General features: G+C 36.6%; 1 protein-coding gene across 2 annotated transcripts; it reads left to right on the top strand.

The window, feature by feature from the left end:
• The first annotated feature begins 4,065 nt into the window (after positions 1-4,065).
• LOC128018973 (protein SSUH2 homolog) lies at positions 4,066-17,315 on the top strand. Of its 2 annotated transcripts, XM_052604904.1 has the most exons (13): positions 4,066-4,302; positions 4,421-4,476; positions 8,346-8,450; positions 8,758-8,830; positions 9,734-9,863; positions 10,975-11,035; positions 11,206-11,327; positions 12,525-12,587; positions 12,823-12,905; positions 14,574-14,666; positions 16,304-16,409; positions 16,485-16,592; positions 16,803-17,315. In XM_052604904.1, exons 1-13 carry the CDS (start codon positions 4,283-4,285, stop codon positions 16,941-16,943), a joined length of 1,161 nt encoding a protein of 386 aa, XP_052460864.1. In that variant the 5' UTR covers positions 4,066-4,282; the 3' UTR covers positions 16,944-17,315. The 2 variants fall into 2 exon arrangements, with proteins under 2 accessions (XP_052460864.1, XP_052460865.1); XM_052604905.1 differs by lacking the exons at positions 4,066-4,302; positions 4,421-4,476 and adding an exon at positions 7,662-8,046.
• The last annotated feature ends 1,955 nt before the right edge of the window (positions 17,316-19,270 follow it).

The raw sequence follows: 19,270 nt of genomic DNA, 5'->3' as shown, positions 1-19,270 counted from the left end.
CCAAGATCTTGCCCAAGATCATCAAGATTGGACAATTGGAAGAAAGTGGCCTGTTCTGATGAATCAAGATTCCTGGTTTCATCACGTCGATGGCTCAGCCCAGATACCAACAGAGACTATGACACCTGGATGCACTGTGTGGCTGACGGCAGCGGTGTTATGATGAGGGCAATGCTTTTCTGAGACACTTTTGGCCATATTATGCCAATAGCACAATCCCTAACAGCAAGGGCTTAGGTTTGATTTTGGCATTGGTGGGAATTTAACCACAGACAACAGACATTTGATTGTTTGATCAGAATTATTGCTTGAGACAATTTAGTATTTGCTGGATATTGGTATGGACATGTCATAGTGTACCTAGTAAATTATCAATATAATGACAAAAAGTCAACAATAACTCCAGATAAATAATTTTGGTGAATATATCCGCATTCACCATATTCAGTTATTTCCTGCCCAAATTCCAGAAAAGACAGCACACATGATTTGCTGATACTAGAAGCTACGAAAAGATGTATGTGAAAAGTGATAGCTGCTGACTCTACTCTTTTGAGAGATCAACATCAAATACTGTACTACATATAACTGCATTGTTTGAATACAGGCATACCAATGGAAATGTCAAGTCAAGTCAAATCACCTTTATTTATATAGCACTTTAAACAAAATACATTGTGTCAAAGCAACTGAACAACATTCATTAGGAAAACAGTGTGTCAATAATGCAAAATGATAGTTAAAGACAGTTCATCATTGAATTCAGTGATGTCATCTCTGTTCAGTTAAATAGTGTCTGTGCATTTATTTGCAATCAAGTCAATGATATCGCTGTAGATGAAGTGACCCCAACTAAGCAAGCCAGAGGCGACAGCGGCAAGGAACCAAAACTCCCATTGGTGACAGAATAGAGAAAAAAACCTTGGGAGAAACCAGGCTCAGTTGGGGGTCAGTTCTCCTCTGACCAGACGAAACCAGCAGTTCAAATGTGCAACTGTTCAGCTCTCTGTCTTTTCTGTTTGGGCATGATCAAGTTAGGGCATGGTCATGTTCATTCCTCATCCCCAACAGGACTGGTCTGACAGGCTTGCAAAAGGCCAGAGAATTTCCAGTAAATTTCTGGAAGTTTTCCAGAAAGTTTCCATGGGAACTTAGAAATTTTGGAAATATTCTAAGTTTGAAACTTACCAGGAATTTATGGAAATTTTTGGTAATTTATGGGAATTAATTGGAAATTTGTTTATATACAGGCATAAATATAACATTTTGTTTGATCACATGCATACAAATTAATAACAATTTAAAAATATATATATATTTTGAGGGTGGGGGTGGCATTTTTCAGGATTTATTGATGAATGAAAACTAGTGCTGCATTTAGATGAATCGCCTTCAAATATGAACACGATATTTCATAGCTTGTCAGTGATCTATGGATCAGTGCATTAAATGCTACTCCATCTAAAAGCACATGAAGGAGATTTACTACTAATCACAGAACCGGTTTACTGAGGAGATACGTGTGAAGATCACATGCAATTCATCATGCAGCCCTAATGAAAACTTGTGAACATTGTTTATTAAAAATGTTATAACAATATAAGTCCTTACTATTACTTTTTATTAATTTAACACAACCTTGTTGAATAAAAGTATTCATTTATTTAAAAAAAGGAGAAAAGATACTGACCCCAAACTTTTGAAAGAAGAATGCTGTTCTTTTTTCTTTCTTTCTTTCTTTCTTTTAACTCTTTATTAATCAAAGAATACTGAAAAAATAAATCAAAGGTAAAAAAAAAAAATATTATTATTATTATTATAAATAAACAGCACAACTGATTTGTGAAATTGATTATAATAATATATGATTTCTGAAGAATCATGTGACAAAAATCAATGTGTTGTATTGCAGAATGCATGCTCAGCACTGCTGAAAGTTCGCGCGATAGTTAAATAGAAAGTAGAACTCACCCGTGCATTCTAAGACAATTTTAATTCCCCCGCTATTTGAGAGCGAATTGAGAGCAAATTAGGCTACATAACTATCTAGGCTGTTATATGTAGGATAAAGTAGGTTGTGTCTATAGCTCTGCATCATGCTTGAAAAAATTGTCTCTATTTGCACTTTGATGAGAGCACTTATTGTTCGCACTTAATATGACAAAAAAAATAACTGCTGCTTATTTTTTGTTTTTCATACTGTTTTTATATCTATGTTCAATTTGTGAAAAAGTGTTCAGTTAGAAGTCAACCGTTCTAGAAGCTTATGATTCATGTACAGTTCTAAGGTTTGAAGAGAGAAGCCAGTCAGTTGAACAAAACCTTTTACAGTGCTTGAGTGTTGTTGTTTTTAATGCATATAATAATTTATACTCAGAAAGTAGAACAAAATGTATTAGAAAATTGATTTGATAAATTTTCCAGTCATGTATTTGATCATGATAAAAAAAAAATTATCGTTAAAATCTAGTCTCACCTTATGTCTTGAGTTAGTAAGAGTGAGAGTGTAAATTGTTCCCTACCATCACATTCAATATGCAACCAGTAAATAAATGAGTGATACTAAGAAAGAGCACATATTTCTTTATTGATCTAGTTACTTGATTCTGCTTTCAAAATACATTTCTCCAGTAAAGCATAATGATTGGGGGGGGACTCACATAAAGAGCAGCCTAGGGGGCCCTGACCACCTTAATCCATCCCTGGTTGTACTAGAAATGTACTAGAACAGTAATTTCTTTTGTTTGCAACGGCTTGTGTGTGAGAGATCATGAAGACTTGAATTTGGTTCATTCAGTACTCAAATATTAGAACCATCTATGCAATACAGTGGAATAAAGTTTCCAGTTTATGCCCATTAATTCCCATATATTCCCATTAATTCCCAAGGAAAGTTTCCAGTCTTGAAAATTCCAGAATTTTTCAATTCTAGTTTAATAACCCTTCATAATAAGGTTCCAACATTAGTCTACATAACACTAAAAATAAAATAAAAATCTTCTGAAGCACATTTACATTTTTTTTTATCTATCAGACGCTTTATTTGACTTACAATTGAGGGCAAACAACAAATGATCTTGCTGTTTCAAAGTGTTTTTTTATTGATTTTTATTTATATTTTTTTGCCATGCAGTCAAATGTTGACAGGTGAGATGAGTTTTCAGCTGTTGTTTGAATTTTCTAAGTGAAATTGAAAATGTATTAATACATTATCAAAATCAAAAGTTGTATCCATTCATATAATTTAATGGAGCTAACTTTAACTAATAATGAACAGTTGTAGCTAATCTTAAATATGAATAAATTCTTTTACAAATGTATTGCTTAATTATTCAATAAACTTGAGTTTATTGTTAATCATAATCTATTATGTTCCATATTTGCTATTTCATTAATCATTGGTTCATAATAATAATAAATTTACTGTTAAAATGAAGCCAAAAGATGATAAACAGGTTTACATTGTGAAAATGTAGGCCTATGCCATGTGAAAAATAATCCAAAGAATGCAAATATGTCCAAAACGTCATTCTGTTTAACATCATTTCTATTCAATGTATATATATATATACACGTGCACGTGAACTCCTGAATACGAGAAAAACTTTAAGAAAGAAAGAAAAAATTAGAGCAGAAAAAAACCCACTTCACTGGTGTAGCTTTGGATGAATGAACAAGTGTAAAAGTTGTGACAACTAGCGCCCTTTTGCATCAAGACTACCCTGGATATACTGTCCATTTCACTGTATCGTGGTGCCACGTGCACCTATATGTTTCTAAAAGTAGCTACTCCTCACCTAAAGTAGTAAGTAAACCGCACTGGTTTCTCTGTCTGTCTGGTTCCTCGTTTTTGCTTTCATCAGCAGGTGGTTGTTTGTGTAGTAGTCCTACCGTCAAACTACGGAGAACCGAAAGCTCTTTTGCGTTCTTCAGAATAAGTTGCGCTCGTTTTAATACGATTTGCGAGTTTTGCGAAGTTTGCATATGTTCCCTTTAAAACGCAAATATTTTACCTCACATTGCATTTTTCAGCATGTCCCCCTGGTGGCTCCGTGTGAAACTGAAACTGCACTTTGTTCTTGTGACACGCGCTACGTCTACGAATATTGCAAAGTTTACTCATTTTATGTACAATACACGTCTTTGTAGACTGAGCATTGGCTATTTGTTTAGCTTCCCCTGCACTTATGAGTTGGGTAATTTACGAAATAACAATCGCATGACGATTACAGCATAAGGAGACTTGTTCAGGAACTCTCAATTTTACTTCTCATTTTGCAAAATGGAGAGATCGACAGTGGGGTACGTGTTTTTTTTTTTTTTTTTTTTTATCTAAGTCGTCATAACCGATATTTACATTATTTGTGCTTCGAAAAGCGCCAAAGCTTACTTCATTAAACTTCCTCTGCTTCCTCTGAAGTGATTATGGAGCTAACTACGGCACCGTTAACCCGGATTATGGATCACCAGCACCAGGTCAGAGATGGTTTTGCTGTGAAATGTACATAATCTCAGATTTCCACATGGCGGCACCTCATGACTACTTTTTCAGCGCTATATTATTAATATTACCAAGTGACTGCGTAACGGTATTCATAATAACGCTTTTTTTTACGTAGGCCTATACGTAGTATTAATATTACTATTAATGTTAGAATTAGTATGCAGTACTTGTTCTAAAAAATTGTACAATTGCAATGCAAGTATCGGCAAAAATACCACAGGTACAGTAATCGTTACTATAGCCTACAGTAGGCCTATTTACAAAATATATAGGCTAGTATTCTCGAAATGTACAATTATATTCTGGTGTCATGGATCAACTTAAATATAATACATCTAAAAATTGCACTTTATAATTCCAGGCATGCAAAGTCTACTCACAGTACATTATAATGTGAAAAATTATGGTGAAATAGCATGTATTTTATTTAACACTTTATTTAACATTAATGAAAATTGACTGAGTGAACAAGAAATAAAACAAATAAATAAATAACATTATGAATCTGAGTAATTTATTATTTATAAAAATATTTGGTTCAATATCAACCCATACATACATCCACATCAATGGAAATATATGCACATCAATGGAAATGTCCTTAGCATCTAGTTATAACAGATTGCATAAATTTGTGTTTGCCTTTTTCTTCATCTTCCTGGAACACACTGCTCTGGGTGTGTGTGTGTTTACTACTGTGTGTGTGTGCACTTGGATGGGTTTAAAGCAGAGCACAAATTCTGTGTATGGACCACCATACATGAGCCACACATCACTTTCAGATATTCTCCCTGGATATTATTTGACACTTTGCTATAAAGTTTAGTGTCCTTGTATAGCAACAGCCAATGAATATTTAGGCTCTTAGAATTCTCTCACTGCAATCAGAGCCATTGAGAAACAGATGCAATGTCCCAATGTGCCTACTTATACTATACTAAAGTATGTACTCTTTTGTTTAAGAAAAAGTACACACTTTTGAGTGTGTAGGAGACCAGTAGGCAAGCTTTGAGGCACAGCCTACTGCCACATCTTTAACGGACCACCCTGCCGCAATTACAAACATCCTGTCACTGTAAACTGTTAACTTCCTACCGTATTGAAGAGAAAAGAAGTAGCACGTTGATCTGCCAGCTGTGGGTCTTTATGCCAATAACTCTGTTCAGATTTTTTTGCACAATGATGGATTTAAAAATTAATGGTCAAACAGATGTATAAAAAAGTTCACGTTGTTGCCGATGAAACATAACACAGATAACATAAAATATTTTTTTTCTACCATGTTAAATGTGGATTATTAGTATTTCAAACATCTGCAATGTTATGTTTTTAACATTTTTTATTCGTACTTTTAGTTCTCAAGAGAACCCTTTGCCAAAGTGCAATGGACTGTGGGAAATATTAACCATTAGAGTGTGCACACCATTAATATGTTATCATACTCTTTGGCAGTCAAATGTGACCAGACACTATAAGTATAACTTTAATTAAGTAAGATTAAATAATTGTACTATATTTTAGTTCAATTCTATTTAGTTAATATTTTGAGGACATTTTTGGTACTAAATAATATATGCACTAATTATGAATCATGAATGACTATTTAAAATGTAATTTTTTTTAATGTGTTTATTATTTAGCAGGGTTGTTGCTTGTTTGTTTGTATTTTGGGCAAATTTGAGGCATTTGGTGACCGGAAAAATAATATTAATATGTAATGCAATTGTTTAACCACTAGATGCCTTTTTGGCTGTTTAACAAATAATCCTTTTTTTTTTTTTTTTTTGCTTTTTTTTTCTCTTTCAAAAACACACACACATATATATATATATATATATATATATATATATATATATATATACTTAACATCAAACAGAACATAAACAAAAAAAGGGGATACATATAACAGATACAATAAAGCTTACATGATGTGTTGACTACATGCTAAAAAAAAGAGTATCTCCAGTCATACTTGGTTACTTGTATTTTTTTTTTTTTTTTATGTATCTATATTTAGAATGGACGGAAGATACCCTGATTGTATATTATCAAACATTCGATTTTATAAGTTTCGATTTTTTTTTTAATGTTAGATTTAAAACGGTTAATTTCTTACATCCCAGTGTTATTTTGTGATATTCACATAAGCATAAAACATAAAGAAAGACAAGCAAATACGGAATTTAGGTAATCCAATAATAAAAATTATGTTTATAAACACAAGGCAAGGCAACCAAATGTATTCAGCGAGACTATTGTATTCTTGGAATGGTCAGTCTTCCTTGAAACTCATTAAACCAGTTTTTTTTTTTTACTTTCCGAAAGAACGAAACCGGACTTCCCATCATTGTTCATAATATTAAGCAAAAAGAGTAAACGAAAAAACAATCACTGCTCTTAACGTCTGTAGTTGTAATGTAGCCTATATTGGTGGCCGTGCCCGAGAAGGTTGAAAACCCGAGAAAGATCGCAGAAAGACAAAAAAAACTGAAAATATGAAAAAATAGCAACTGGTTATTTTCGCTATTAAGGTGTTTCTCGCATTATCTAACTGAAGTTATAAAAGGCTATAACTCTCCATCTAACGATAAACATAAACCATAAGGCGCTTCATAAAAATAAAATACCACTACTGGCCAGATTTACGAGAGGCCAAGTCTAAAAAAACTTGCTCCTTGACACACTTCACATTCCTCTGTTCCTATTGCACACAAGGAGTGTTGCAACTCTGTTTCTCAATGGCTCTGGCTGCAGTCACGTGTTTTCTATGCTGCTTCGGTTTAAGATAAATGACACAGAACAGGATTCCGTTTGGGACGCATTGAGAAAGATTTTCAGTATTTTTCCCCTCTCAACACAAATCGCCTTGTTACAATATTCGAAACATGATCGTTGCAAATAAGTGTAGAACATTTTAAATATGCGTTTGTTTGAGCAATCGTCATTCTTTCTACGTGAGTTACTGTAAATGAACGCTTCAAGATAACGGGGGCGGGGTTTGTGAACCCTGTTACCGTGTGAAATTGTTAAAATGACACTTAAACTGAGTTGAATACATTAGCAGTCACTGAGGAAAAACACACAGTGTAATAGTTGTAACAACATTTATTAAGAGCATGAAGAATGTACCAAACTTGTTCCCTTTGCAACGTCACAGTTCGCATCTGACGAATCTGCTGGAAAGTGAAACGCACACATCCCCACAGACAAAGGACATTGACACCCCCCAGTAAACACGATCCCCTGTTTATCCACATCACCGATACTTCCTACAGTGGTATATGTCCAAGAACTTGTTAGATTCACTGAGTAAATCACTGAAAGCAGTGTTACTTATTGAAGGAACTAACGTTACTCCACCCAATTGTCCATTCAGCGCCATCCAATAGGAGCAGCTCTCGGATTATATATAGTACTATACAGTCCAAAACCATAAATAGGCTATAGTAGACTTAAATCAATAGGCATTAGAGCGCACACTGCTCACCACTGGCTTCAGGGATCTTACCAAGAACGAGAACCAGTTCTTCGAGATCTATAAAGTAAGTTCCGCACTATTTCTTTGTGAATAACATTTTTTTTTTTAATAGCGTTTTCTTTTTTTTCTTCTTTTTTTGGCTAAGCAGCTGACGACTAATAACTGGTTATTTATAGGCCATGTTGACCAATCATAAATCGCAATCATTGTTTCAGAAGCTGTGCAGTAAATAAGTAAATGTTTGAACGCATCGTGCCATTTCTGATATATTTTAAGCTGAATTTTATTAATGGCTACTATTTGTCTTTCTTGCACATCCAGTGGAAAACCTACCTAACCAGTTTGTTTTGAATCCCCATTCAGCCATGGCGACCGCACCCGCAGCAAACATGTACGGACCTTCTGCACCCCCTCCAAACATGTTCGATACTGTCCCAGGATATGAAGGAACTTTGGCTGGCGGAGGCGGTAAGAATGCAAGTTATATCAAACAACAAAGATGCTTAACAAAACACTTCAGCGTGCCAAAATGTGCATATGGTGCAATCAAGCCATGACGGATGGATCATAGATACAAGTTGAAAGCACATAAACGTCACTACAAAACAGTAATTAAAACTGGAAAACGTTTATTCAAGCCAATAGTTTCCGAATAGAGGACATGTTGGTGCAAGTTGCATGTACCAGATTGTCTTGAATGCAACAGTAGAGCTTATAGTATTTTCAGCACATAAATACATGAATGAGCTTCCTAGTTTTGTCTCTGTTTTCACAGGTGGGTATCTTCCACCTCCCATGCCATCTGTACCAATGCCAGCACCTGAACAGCCCCCCAGCCCAGACTGGCAGTAAGAGCTTTTTATCTCTGCAAAAAGCGCTCACCTATGATATGTAGTGTTTATACAAAAATGGCTATTTTTCATTAAAATAACAGTATTTTTAAAACATTGGCGTTAACTTCAGTACAGTAAAAGCTTAGCAAATAAATGTTTTCTTTGCAATTTTGTCAGACAATATACCGTAATTCCTCAAATAAAAGCCGGGGGCTTTATTTACCTGAACTGCAGAAGGTAACATGCTTTTATTTGAAGCAGGATTTTATTAGAGGCAGGCCTTTATTTCTACTTCCATCTGTTTGATAAGTAATTGTTTTAAATAAAAGCGATAGCGTTCCAGTGGACAGAGATCATTACATTAGCTCAGAATCAATCACCAAAAGAATCCGTTCGGTTCAGACATGCAGTGAGTCAGTCTGCTTCACTCTGAATCACACATACGCATTATCATCAGCTCCTCGGTTCTTGAATTGGATGCGTCCGACAGAAACGGTTCTCAGTTCAGTGTACTGGTGATACGAAAACCGATGCAACCGGTTTTTGACTCGAATGAGAAACACTCCGGCAGCATTTGTCCGTGTTGACCACGCCCCTGGCCACCATAAGAAGCTCGGTGTTTATTTGACTACTGGTTTTTATTTGAGGAATTACGGTATATAGCTATGTACTGTAGCTGCTTTTATATTCACGTTGTGGGGGGTCATCATATATTAAGGTTTTTGGCAACAAAAAGTTTGAAAGCTTTATCTCAAATGCATTCTGCTGATTCACCTTATTTTGCACTATGACCTGAATGCTGTGTGTTACTTTACTAAAACGCCTAAAAAGGGTCAGGGAGGTACTGAAAATGTCACAACACACCCTGTTAGACGTGCAAAGGTCACTTACATATTGATATTTTCTCCCTGATATCAGTATACCCTCCATCTCAGAGGACAGGGCACGTGAAGCTTTCGCAGCATACGTCTCCAGCAAGTGCTGCTATAGTTCTGCCCCCGTCAAAGATGGAGTATTAACCAATATGGAGTCCTTTAATACCTACAGGGTAAGACCTACAATAAATCATCTACATTATGCCGTTTTCTTCTTTGGTATGTGTTTTCTTTACATATAATGTACAAGACATATAATTTTAAATCCTGGAGGAGGATGAGCAGGTTCTTACAGAAATGGCTTGGACCACCCTGAAGCCTAAGCAGTATCACTTTATATGGGCAAAACAACAAGCTGAAACTCCCCATCACCAGCCTTAAAGAATTCATGGTGATCTGCACTAGGTAGTTGCTGCAATACCAGGAGTCCTCAGACCCAACAGTCTCTCAGGCAGGGATTGAGGTCAGGCCAGGGCTGAAATGGAAGTTATCTGAGGCTGTGGATGTTGCGGAGTCACATCTGAACAAAGGGCATTGGTGGGCACAGTGGTTGAAGGAAGCGCAGACCTGAGCAGCAACACGGCATCATGCTATGGCAAGGCAAGGAGGATGGATAAGAGGTCGCAGCTCCAGGATGAGGTCAGAGCATTGCTTGAGGAATTGCAAGACAGCAGGATTGTTAGAATGCAGCAGCAGGGAGCCTGGACAAGTTGGGAACAAGTAACTTAGTCCAAGCTCTTGAAATCTAAGCCCTACTGAATAAAATTCTTAATACAGGCCATCTATGATGTACTACCAAGCCTGATCAATCTTTTCTGCTGGGAGAAGATAGTGACCAACTTGCCCTCTGTGCCTGAATAGAGGAACCCAGGATCACATTCTTAGCAGCTGTCTAAGAACCCTGAGTGAGGGGCGCTATCGTAAGTGTCATGACAAAGTTCTGAAGAGCATTGCACAGGGTTCCTCAAATCCAGTCCTAGAGGACCACTGCCCCCAGAGTTTAGTTCAAACCCTGATCAAATTCCGATACCAACTCAAGTAAGCAAGTCTGGCTCAGGAGAGGAGAGCCTTGGGTGGGGTAGTGGTACCTGGACACAAGTTGGTTCTTGATCAATCCCGACTGGGTCACCTGGGCAAGGGTGTCTGATTATTGAAAGACTGGAAACACCTGATGACGCCAAGAAACATCACTGATGATGTGTCCGGAAGCATCACATGGTGATTGTATGTCAAAACTTGATGTGATATGTACTTGATCGAACTAAATGCTGCTTCTGTTCTCAGTATCGCTTGGAGACGTTCACGGAGTCCAGATCTACTGAATGGAGTCAGGAGCCTTACGCAGGTACCCAGAAGTTTACACTTCATGCAGTCTTTTGCTTTCATTTACAATGGATACAAATCTGATCTTGTATTCCTGTACTATATTCAAATCTTACATGATGCAAATGCCAGGATGGAAAAAAAAATCTGCATTAAATGTGACTCCGAATCCATAAAAACATAATATTTCAGGTCAGCCTGTGGATGCTGGTCTTCAGCCTGCTCCAGGTCCCTGGCAGATTGCAGCTCAACCTCCGGCCTTCTTTCAAGAGCAGAAGCAGACAATTAAAGTGCCCTTTACTTCCTCAGTCAAGGTTTGAGCTTTAACCACATGATCCACAAAAACTAAAGGAGCAGGTCTCATTCGACACACTTCAACCAGTGTTCCGGCAATTGTTTCCGGGTCGCTAGATTTTGCACTTTCACACTGCCAGTGATTACCCGGGATATGTGCGTGCTTTCACATACAACCCATAAAGGTCCTGTAATGACACGTGACATCAGGGTGTGACATGTAATGGAGTCGAAAACGTTAGGCACGTTATACTTTCACTGAAGCAAGCGAACGATCTCAGCTTCAGCGCGGAAACTAACTGATCTCTGCTTCATTACAGTTTGCACATATTTTTTGCCGTGAACGTTGATCTTCCTTCAAAAAACCTGGTAAAAGAGTCACGTTATAATGTGCGTCATCACTACGACACAGCATTAGATCTGAATTTTGTTCACACCGCGCTCATCCCAGGATTGAACACGGCAATGTTACTAGGTCCCCGACCTGGGTTCAATGCCAGAATCAATCCTGGGACGTGTTTGCTTTCACACAGATGGTTCACACAGCATTTCTGCATGAAAACTCAACACGTTCTACAGCATTTTATTTAATATTCACGATCACCAGAACATTCATTTTCTTTATTTTGTCTGTGGAGCAAAACGGTCGCTTTCCGGAAGCAAAAGTCTTATTCATTTTCACAATACGATAGTGAATTTTAAATGATTGCATAAAAACCTTTTAAAGACAGACGTGCCATGAGCTACAGTATGAGGTTGTTTATCGATGGTTTACATATGCTTTTGAAGCCATAAGCCTGCATTCAAAATTTATGGTGAAGAGCTACATTACCCATGATTCTGCATGAAGAAATTCTGCAATAAGAAATTGTGACAAGTAAATTGTACCAAAAAACCACCCTCTCAGATGAAGCACTATTGATGATTTAATAGTCTCTCTGCATTTTCAGAATACTTTGTTATGCTTTGATTTTTACGTCATAGCTGGATTGGTTTGCTTAGATGGCTTATAACTCTTTAACAATGACTTTTAAAAATCCCTAAGGGAATAAGGAATAGGGACAAAGAAAGATATCTGGAACCAAGGCTGCTTAAAAAGTGTTTGCTTTCTAAAGTACAAATGCCTTTTGGCTTCCTGCCGCAGGTAAACTTGCCAGAAATGGTTATGTTCAATTAGTCGGATCATATTTGAGCATTATATTCTGTTTGCTCCCTAGAACTGTCACTTGTGTCTGGGAAGGGGAAGAAGCCCCTGTACCAACTGTGCTGGAGCTGGAAATGTAAGTAAATTTTGACTAGCACAGACTGAACAAGCTGCAGGCCAGGCGTTTTATTGTTATCAAAGAAAAATAAAGCACTTGTGTTGAGTAAACGTATCTCATTGTATGATGACTGGATAGCAATTCAAGTTGAATTGTGGACACAAACCACAGAATGTTTTTTTTAATTGTTCATCATATGACATAAACACCCTAATATATGATCTGTTTGTCCTCTATTGTTTTCCATGTGCAGAAAGTCTGTTGGGTGTGTAATGGTTCTGGTAACCGTAGTGGTGAAGACCGCTGCTCGCACTGCAATGGGCGCGGACGTGAAAAGTAAGTATAGCAGTATATACAGTAATGAGGCATTTCTTTAAAACTGGTTTCTCTCTCTAAAAAAATGTCTTGCTTATCTTAATTGTGACCCTGGCCCACAAAACCAGTCATAAAGGTAAATTTTTCGAAATTGAGGTTTATACATAATCTTAAAGCTGAATAAATAGTTTTCCATTGATGTATGGTTTGTTAGGATAGGACAATATTTGGCCGAGATACAACTATTTGAATATCTGGAATCTAGGGCCTGTTCTTCGTACGTTGCTTATTACATCCGAGATCAAATGACACATCCAAGATGATATCGTGCTAATCCTGATCCAGCTAATTGGGTTCTTCGAAACACACCTGTTGTGTATGATTAGTATCGCTGGATTGAGTTATCTGAGATAATTGCACATTCATGTGTTGTCTTAAAAGGGGATGTGTATCGATACTCGAAACCATGATCAGCAGTGCAGCGATTTGCTGGTGGCAAGGCAGCAATGTAATGACGTCATATAATTTAAAACGACTCCTGACGAAAAACTTGACAAATTTCTGGACTTTTATAAGGAAACAGCCAAGCAAACAAAACTACATAAATGTGATAATAGATACATGAGACAGATAATAGATGCATGTTTTTATTTTTTTAGAATATTTTTCATTATTCCCAATTATTTAGATTCGCAATTTATAATAGTTGTGCAGTCTTTAAATTTTTTATTTCAATGTAGAAATTATCTATTCATTTCATTTTATATTTGGACAGATTTGTTCATGACAGCATTAATGAAAGTTTCTAAAGGGTCAATATCATGATATCTGCATCTCCTGCGCTCCATCAAGCCACTCTTATAATAGCAGTCATCACTCAAAATAACTCTATTATCTGAATAGCATGTGTGTAAGACTCTAATACAATTATGAAGTAATAATTTTATGACAAATAAATATTTCCGTGAGTAAAAGTGGCTGTGTCTATAGTAGGCTGTTATGGACTACACAACATTTTTATATTATTTTTAAATAATTTTTTTAATGATTATTATTTTAAATTATTGTCCCTGGATCAGTACAATACTCGTATAATAAAGTAGCGGTGGTAGCAGGCATATTTTGAGTATCAGTTCTGGTTGAAAAGAAGCGATCTAATCCTGCTTACATGAAATAAGCTGCTCCCGAGCAGGTTTAACCTTATGGACCTGTTGCTATGACAGCAGCTCCGGGATGAGCTTCGAAGAACCAAATGGTCCAAGATCACGCCAAATCGTCAACATTCAAATCCAGCTAACTGAATTAGCGACGTACGAAGAACGGGCCCCTGATGCTGCAAAAAAGTCAAAATATTGAGAAAATCGCTTTTAAAGTTGTCCAAATGAAGTTCTTAGCAATGCATATTGCTAATTAAAAATACATTTTTATATATTTACAATAGGAAATTGACTAAATATCTTCATGGAACAAAATATCATGACAAAATATCTTAATATCATAATGATTTTTGGCATAAAAGAAATATCTTTAATTTTGGCCAATACAGTGTATTTTTGCTGCAAATATATTTACAATATTTTTAATTTCTTGTATTTGTATAACTTTTGTGGGTTGAGTTCAGATTAATCCTGCAGGGGGCTTCAGTGGTTGGGTATTTTTCTGAGTTTTGACTTGTTTGGTGTGTTTCAGCTGTACTTCATGTAGCGGCAGCGGCTCCTCCCAGTGTACCACCTGTCATGGAAAGAGACAGCTGCTCGTCTTCATCAACCTGAATGTTAAATGGTATGATCTGTATGATATAACATACGTGTTTGCTAAGGCAGGCATGGCTGTTTACTATATTAACTAGCTCCTCAGTCACTCTTTGTGCTATACAGTGCTCTTCACTAATATTGACACCCTTGGTAAATATGAGCAAAGGTGGCTGTGAAAATAAATCTGCATTGTATATCCTTTTGATTTTTCATAAAAAAAAAAAAAAATCACAAAATATCTAACACATCATTAAAGTAAAACAATTGAAAGTGAAGGGGGGGGGGGGTCTCATAATTAAATAGTTTTTCTCCAATGCATGTTGGCCAAAATTATTGGCACCGCTAGAAATTATTTTGAGTAAAAGTATATTACAATTAATTTGGGTGACTAGGAGCATGAAATTGTACAGCCATTCCTGTTCCACATGTTTATAAATATGAGGAACACAAAGGCCAAATACTTCTTAATCATCCATCACACGGAGTAAAACCAAAGAATATAGTTCTGATATCCAGAACATGATTTTTGAGCTTTACAAAATAGAAACTGGCACAGATTGGTTGAGATTTGGGGTCAGAAAACCAAAAAAAAACATAATATATCAAACAACCCCTAAATCACATGTTATTCGGGAGGGTTTCAAGGAAAAATTCTCCTTGCTCATCCAAAAACAAACTCTGGAATATTCAGTTGTCAGACATGAATGGAACTTCAAATGGCACTGGCTTCTATGGTCGGACGAAAAGCTTTTGAGCAGCAAAACCACCAGATAAGTTTAGTACAAATGGGGATAAAAAGTACCCCATATCCAGAGTTCAATATACTGCTGGATCCTAAATGTTGTGGGCCTGCTTTTCTGCTGGAGGTCCTGGACATCATGTTCAGATACATGGCATCATGGATTCAGTCAGATACTTAAAGATAAAAAATCGAAACCTGACTGCTTCCATTAGAAATCTTATAATGGGCCGTAGTTGGAAATTCCATCAGGACAATAATCCAAAACCAATATTAAAATCAACACAAAAATGGGTCTCTGAGTGCAAAAGAAGCTTCTGCCATGGCCGTCCCAGTGCTCTGACGTGAGCCCTGTAGAAAATGAGTGAGGTGAACCGCATGGAGCTGGGAATCTGAAGGATCTGGAGAGATAGTGCATGAAGAAATGGTCTCCGATCTCTTATCAGGTGTTGTCCAAACTCTTCAGGCATTATAGGAGAAAACTTAGAGCCAACGTGAACCTCAGAAAACATTTATTTCACATTGAGATTTTCCCCCCACTTTCGACTGTTTTACTTCAATGATTTGTTAGAAGTTTGTGAATTATATATATATATATATATAATTTTTTTTTTTTTTTTTTTTACGAAATATCAAAAAGATAAATAATGCAGATTTATTTTCATAGCTGCCTTTGCTTATTTACCTATGGTGCCAATATTAGTGGAGGGCACTTTATATATGATTCCTGCAGTTTGAGGAGATGTTTGTGGTTCTGTTTCTAAACGATCATACTCGCAGACTTACATTGAAGTCATTCTTTGCACAAGAGAGCCCTTATTTATATATTAAATAAAAATAAATCAAGTCATTATTATTTCATGAAAATCAAAAAGTCTTTCAAACTGAGCTGTCTCATTCATAAAGCTATTTTTGGACTATTTCAGGAGCATAGAGAAGGATGATTTCGTAGCGCAAGATTCAAGTGGTCTGAAAGTGGAAAAACTGCAGGAGGTTTCTGGGAAGGAGCTCTTTAAAGACGCCCAGTATATGGTACGAACATAACATGCATATAGTGAGAGGTTCGTTGAAATGTGTAAGTTCATCAGATGGTTCTGTTTACTGTAGGTCTATCCAGTGAGGGGCTTTCCAGATGTTTCTGTTGCACAAGCTTCTGAGCGTTTAATAAGAGAACATCAGGGGAAATATGCCCAAACATCCCGCATTTTACAACAGGTACCACTGTCTTCATATGTTTATGTGCTTCCAGACCTTTTTATATTTTCATTTTTATCACTTGATTATTACCATTCATAGTTTTCAATTATAATTTGCATATTTGTATATAAAAAAACAATGTAAATGACAAACTGTGCTATATCATTTCCAGTCTGTAACTAGAGACAACCATCACGCTGAATCTTTCTGTAATGTAATCTGTTTCAGAGGCAGACGATCGAGCTCATTCCCATAACCAAAGTGAACTACAGGTGGAAAGGAAAGCCTAATTTTTACTATGTGTATGGAAATGAGTTTAAAGTGAACGCTGATGACTATCCCGCCACCTGCTGCTGTTCTGTCATGTAACATCAAATACACCTGACCTGGACAGTAGAAGTACAATATAAATACTGTACATCCATTAAGATGAACAAGTGTAATGTATTTGGGCTTGATCAATATACATCCTATATATCCCAGAATCATGACATGTTTAGATGACAGACACAAAACTCAGGCTGCCCGAATGGGGCATTGTATATGCAGTATATGCAGCTTAATCATTTACACTGTATGTTACATTTTATATCACCTGACTCAATATGACCAAATGTGGATTACTTGTAGATTGCATGCATTTTTCTAACTATTGAAGAATGTGAAATATAGTAAATCTTAAAAAAAAAAAAAAAAGCCAATGTATTAAGTTTAATAAAGTCATGAGAAAACACCCCAAAACTTTTCCCATTGTATTTGATTTTTTTTTGTTTTTAAGACTAGACATTCAAAACCAAACCAGGTTCATACTTGCCAACACTCATTAAACACCATCACAAATCAGAAAAAGTTTGGACATTGGAGTCCCCATGCTAACGGCACCCAATATGAAATGGGCCCAAGATCATCAAGATCGGACAGTGGATGATTGGAAGAAAATGGCCTGTTCTGATGAATCAAGATTCCTGGTTTCATCACGTCGATGGCTCAGCCCAGATATGGTGATTACGAACAGAGACTATGACACCTGGATGCACCGTGTGGCTGACGGCAGCAGTGTTATGATGTGGGCGATGTTTTTCTGAGACATTTTTGGCCATGTTATGCCAATAGCACAATCCCTAACAGCAAGGGCTTTGATTTTGGCATTGGTGGGAATGTAACCACAGACAACAGACATTTGATTATTTAATCAGAATTATTGCTTGGGACAATTTAGTGTTTGCTGGATATCGGTAGGGACATGTAATAGCTTCCCTACTAAATGATCTATACAGGTCCTTCTCAAAAAATTAGCATATTGTGATAAAAGTTCATTATTTTCCATAATGTAATGATAAAAATGAAACTTTCATATATTTTAAATTAATTGCACACCAACTGAAATATTACACGTCTTTTATTGTTTTAATAATGATGATTTTGGCATAGAGCTCATGAAAACCCAAAATTCCTATCTCAAAAGATTTGCATATTTCATCCGACCAATAAAAGAAAAAGTGTTTTTAATACAAAAAAAGTAAACATTCAAATAATTATGTTCAGTTTTGCACTCAATACTTGGTCGGGAATCCTTTTGCAGAAATGACTGCTTCAATGCGGCGTGGCATGGAGGCAATCAGCCTGTGGCACTGCTGAGGTGTTATGGAGGCCCAGGATGCTTCGATAGTGGCCTTAAAGGTGCTGTAGGGAACTTTTGGAAAAAAATATTTTTTACATATTTATTAAACCTGTCATTATGTCCTGACAGTAGATTATGAGACAGATAATCTGTGAAAAAAAATCAAGCTCCTCTGGCTCCTCCCAGTGGTCCTATTGCCATTTGCAGAAAGTCATGCGCTCCCGGTAAAAAAAAAAACAATCGGAGCTGAGGTCAGTAACTTTGTTTGTGTTCAAAATGTAGAAAAATGTATATAATAAGCGAGTACACCATGAATCCATTTTCCAAACCGTGTTTTTGGCTTGTCCTGAATCACTAGGGTGCACCTATAATAAGTGTTTATATTCGGACTATTTTAGATTGCTTCGGGGATACCGCGGCGGAGTAATCCAGTACCTTTGTGATTCTTCATAGACATATGCCGCGTTTCCACCGAAATTACCCTGAACATTTGTACCAGGAACTTTTTTCCCCCCAGACCTGTTGCTTTCTGCGTTTCCACCGTGGTGTGAAGTACCGGGTAGATTAGGCAAATAGACTGGTGATGTAGGTCTGCGTGCGTTTCTCAATACAAAGTTCCGCTGATTAAAAAAACAAATTTTGGACGTGCATCATAGGTACTTAGTTCAGACTTTGTGCATTCGACTTGGGAGTGTGATGTCCTTGACTACGCAAGTCAGGTAAATCTATAAACAGCAGCGTACTTGATAACTTCAGTCATCAATTACTCCAGATAAATAGTTTTGGTGAATATGTCAACATTCACTATATTCAGTCATTTCCTGTCCAAACTCCAGAAAAGACAGCACAGCAGATTTGCTCATTCTAGAGGCTATAAAAAGATGTATATGTGAAAAGTGATAACTGACATTAAATAAATACTGTAATAGTGTATGTTTCGAAGTGGAAAGCAGTTCGGAATGGAAATATTGATATTTTATTTGTTAACAACATCGATACGGGATAACGAATCAGTTGAGTCAGTTCGGGAGTTCAAAGAGGATTCACTAATCATTTGAGTCAGTTTGGGGATCGC

Source organism: Carassius gibelio, chromosome A8 (assembly GCF_023724105.1).
Source record: "Carassius gibelio isolate Cgi1373 ecotype wild population from Czech Republic chromosome A8, carGib1.2-hapl.c, whole genome shotgun sequence".
Taxonomy (NCBI): domain Eukaryota; kingdom Metazoa; phylum Chordata; class Actinopteri; order Cypriniformes; family Cyprinidae; genus Carassius; species Carassius gibelio.
The sequence above is the reverse complement of the archived record's forward strand: the minus strand, read 5'-3'. Positions and strand labels throughout refer to the sequence as shown.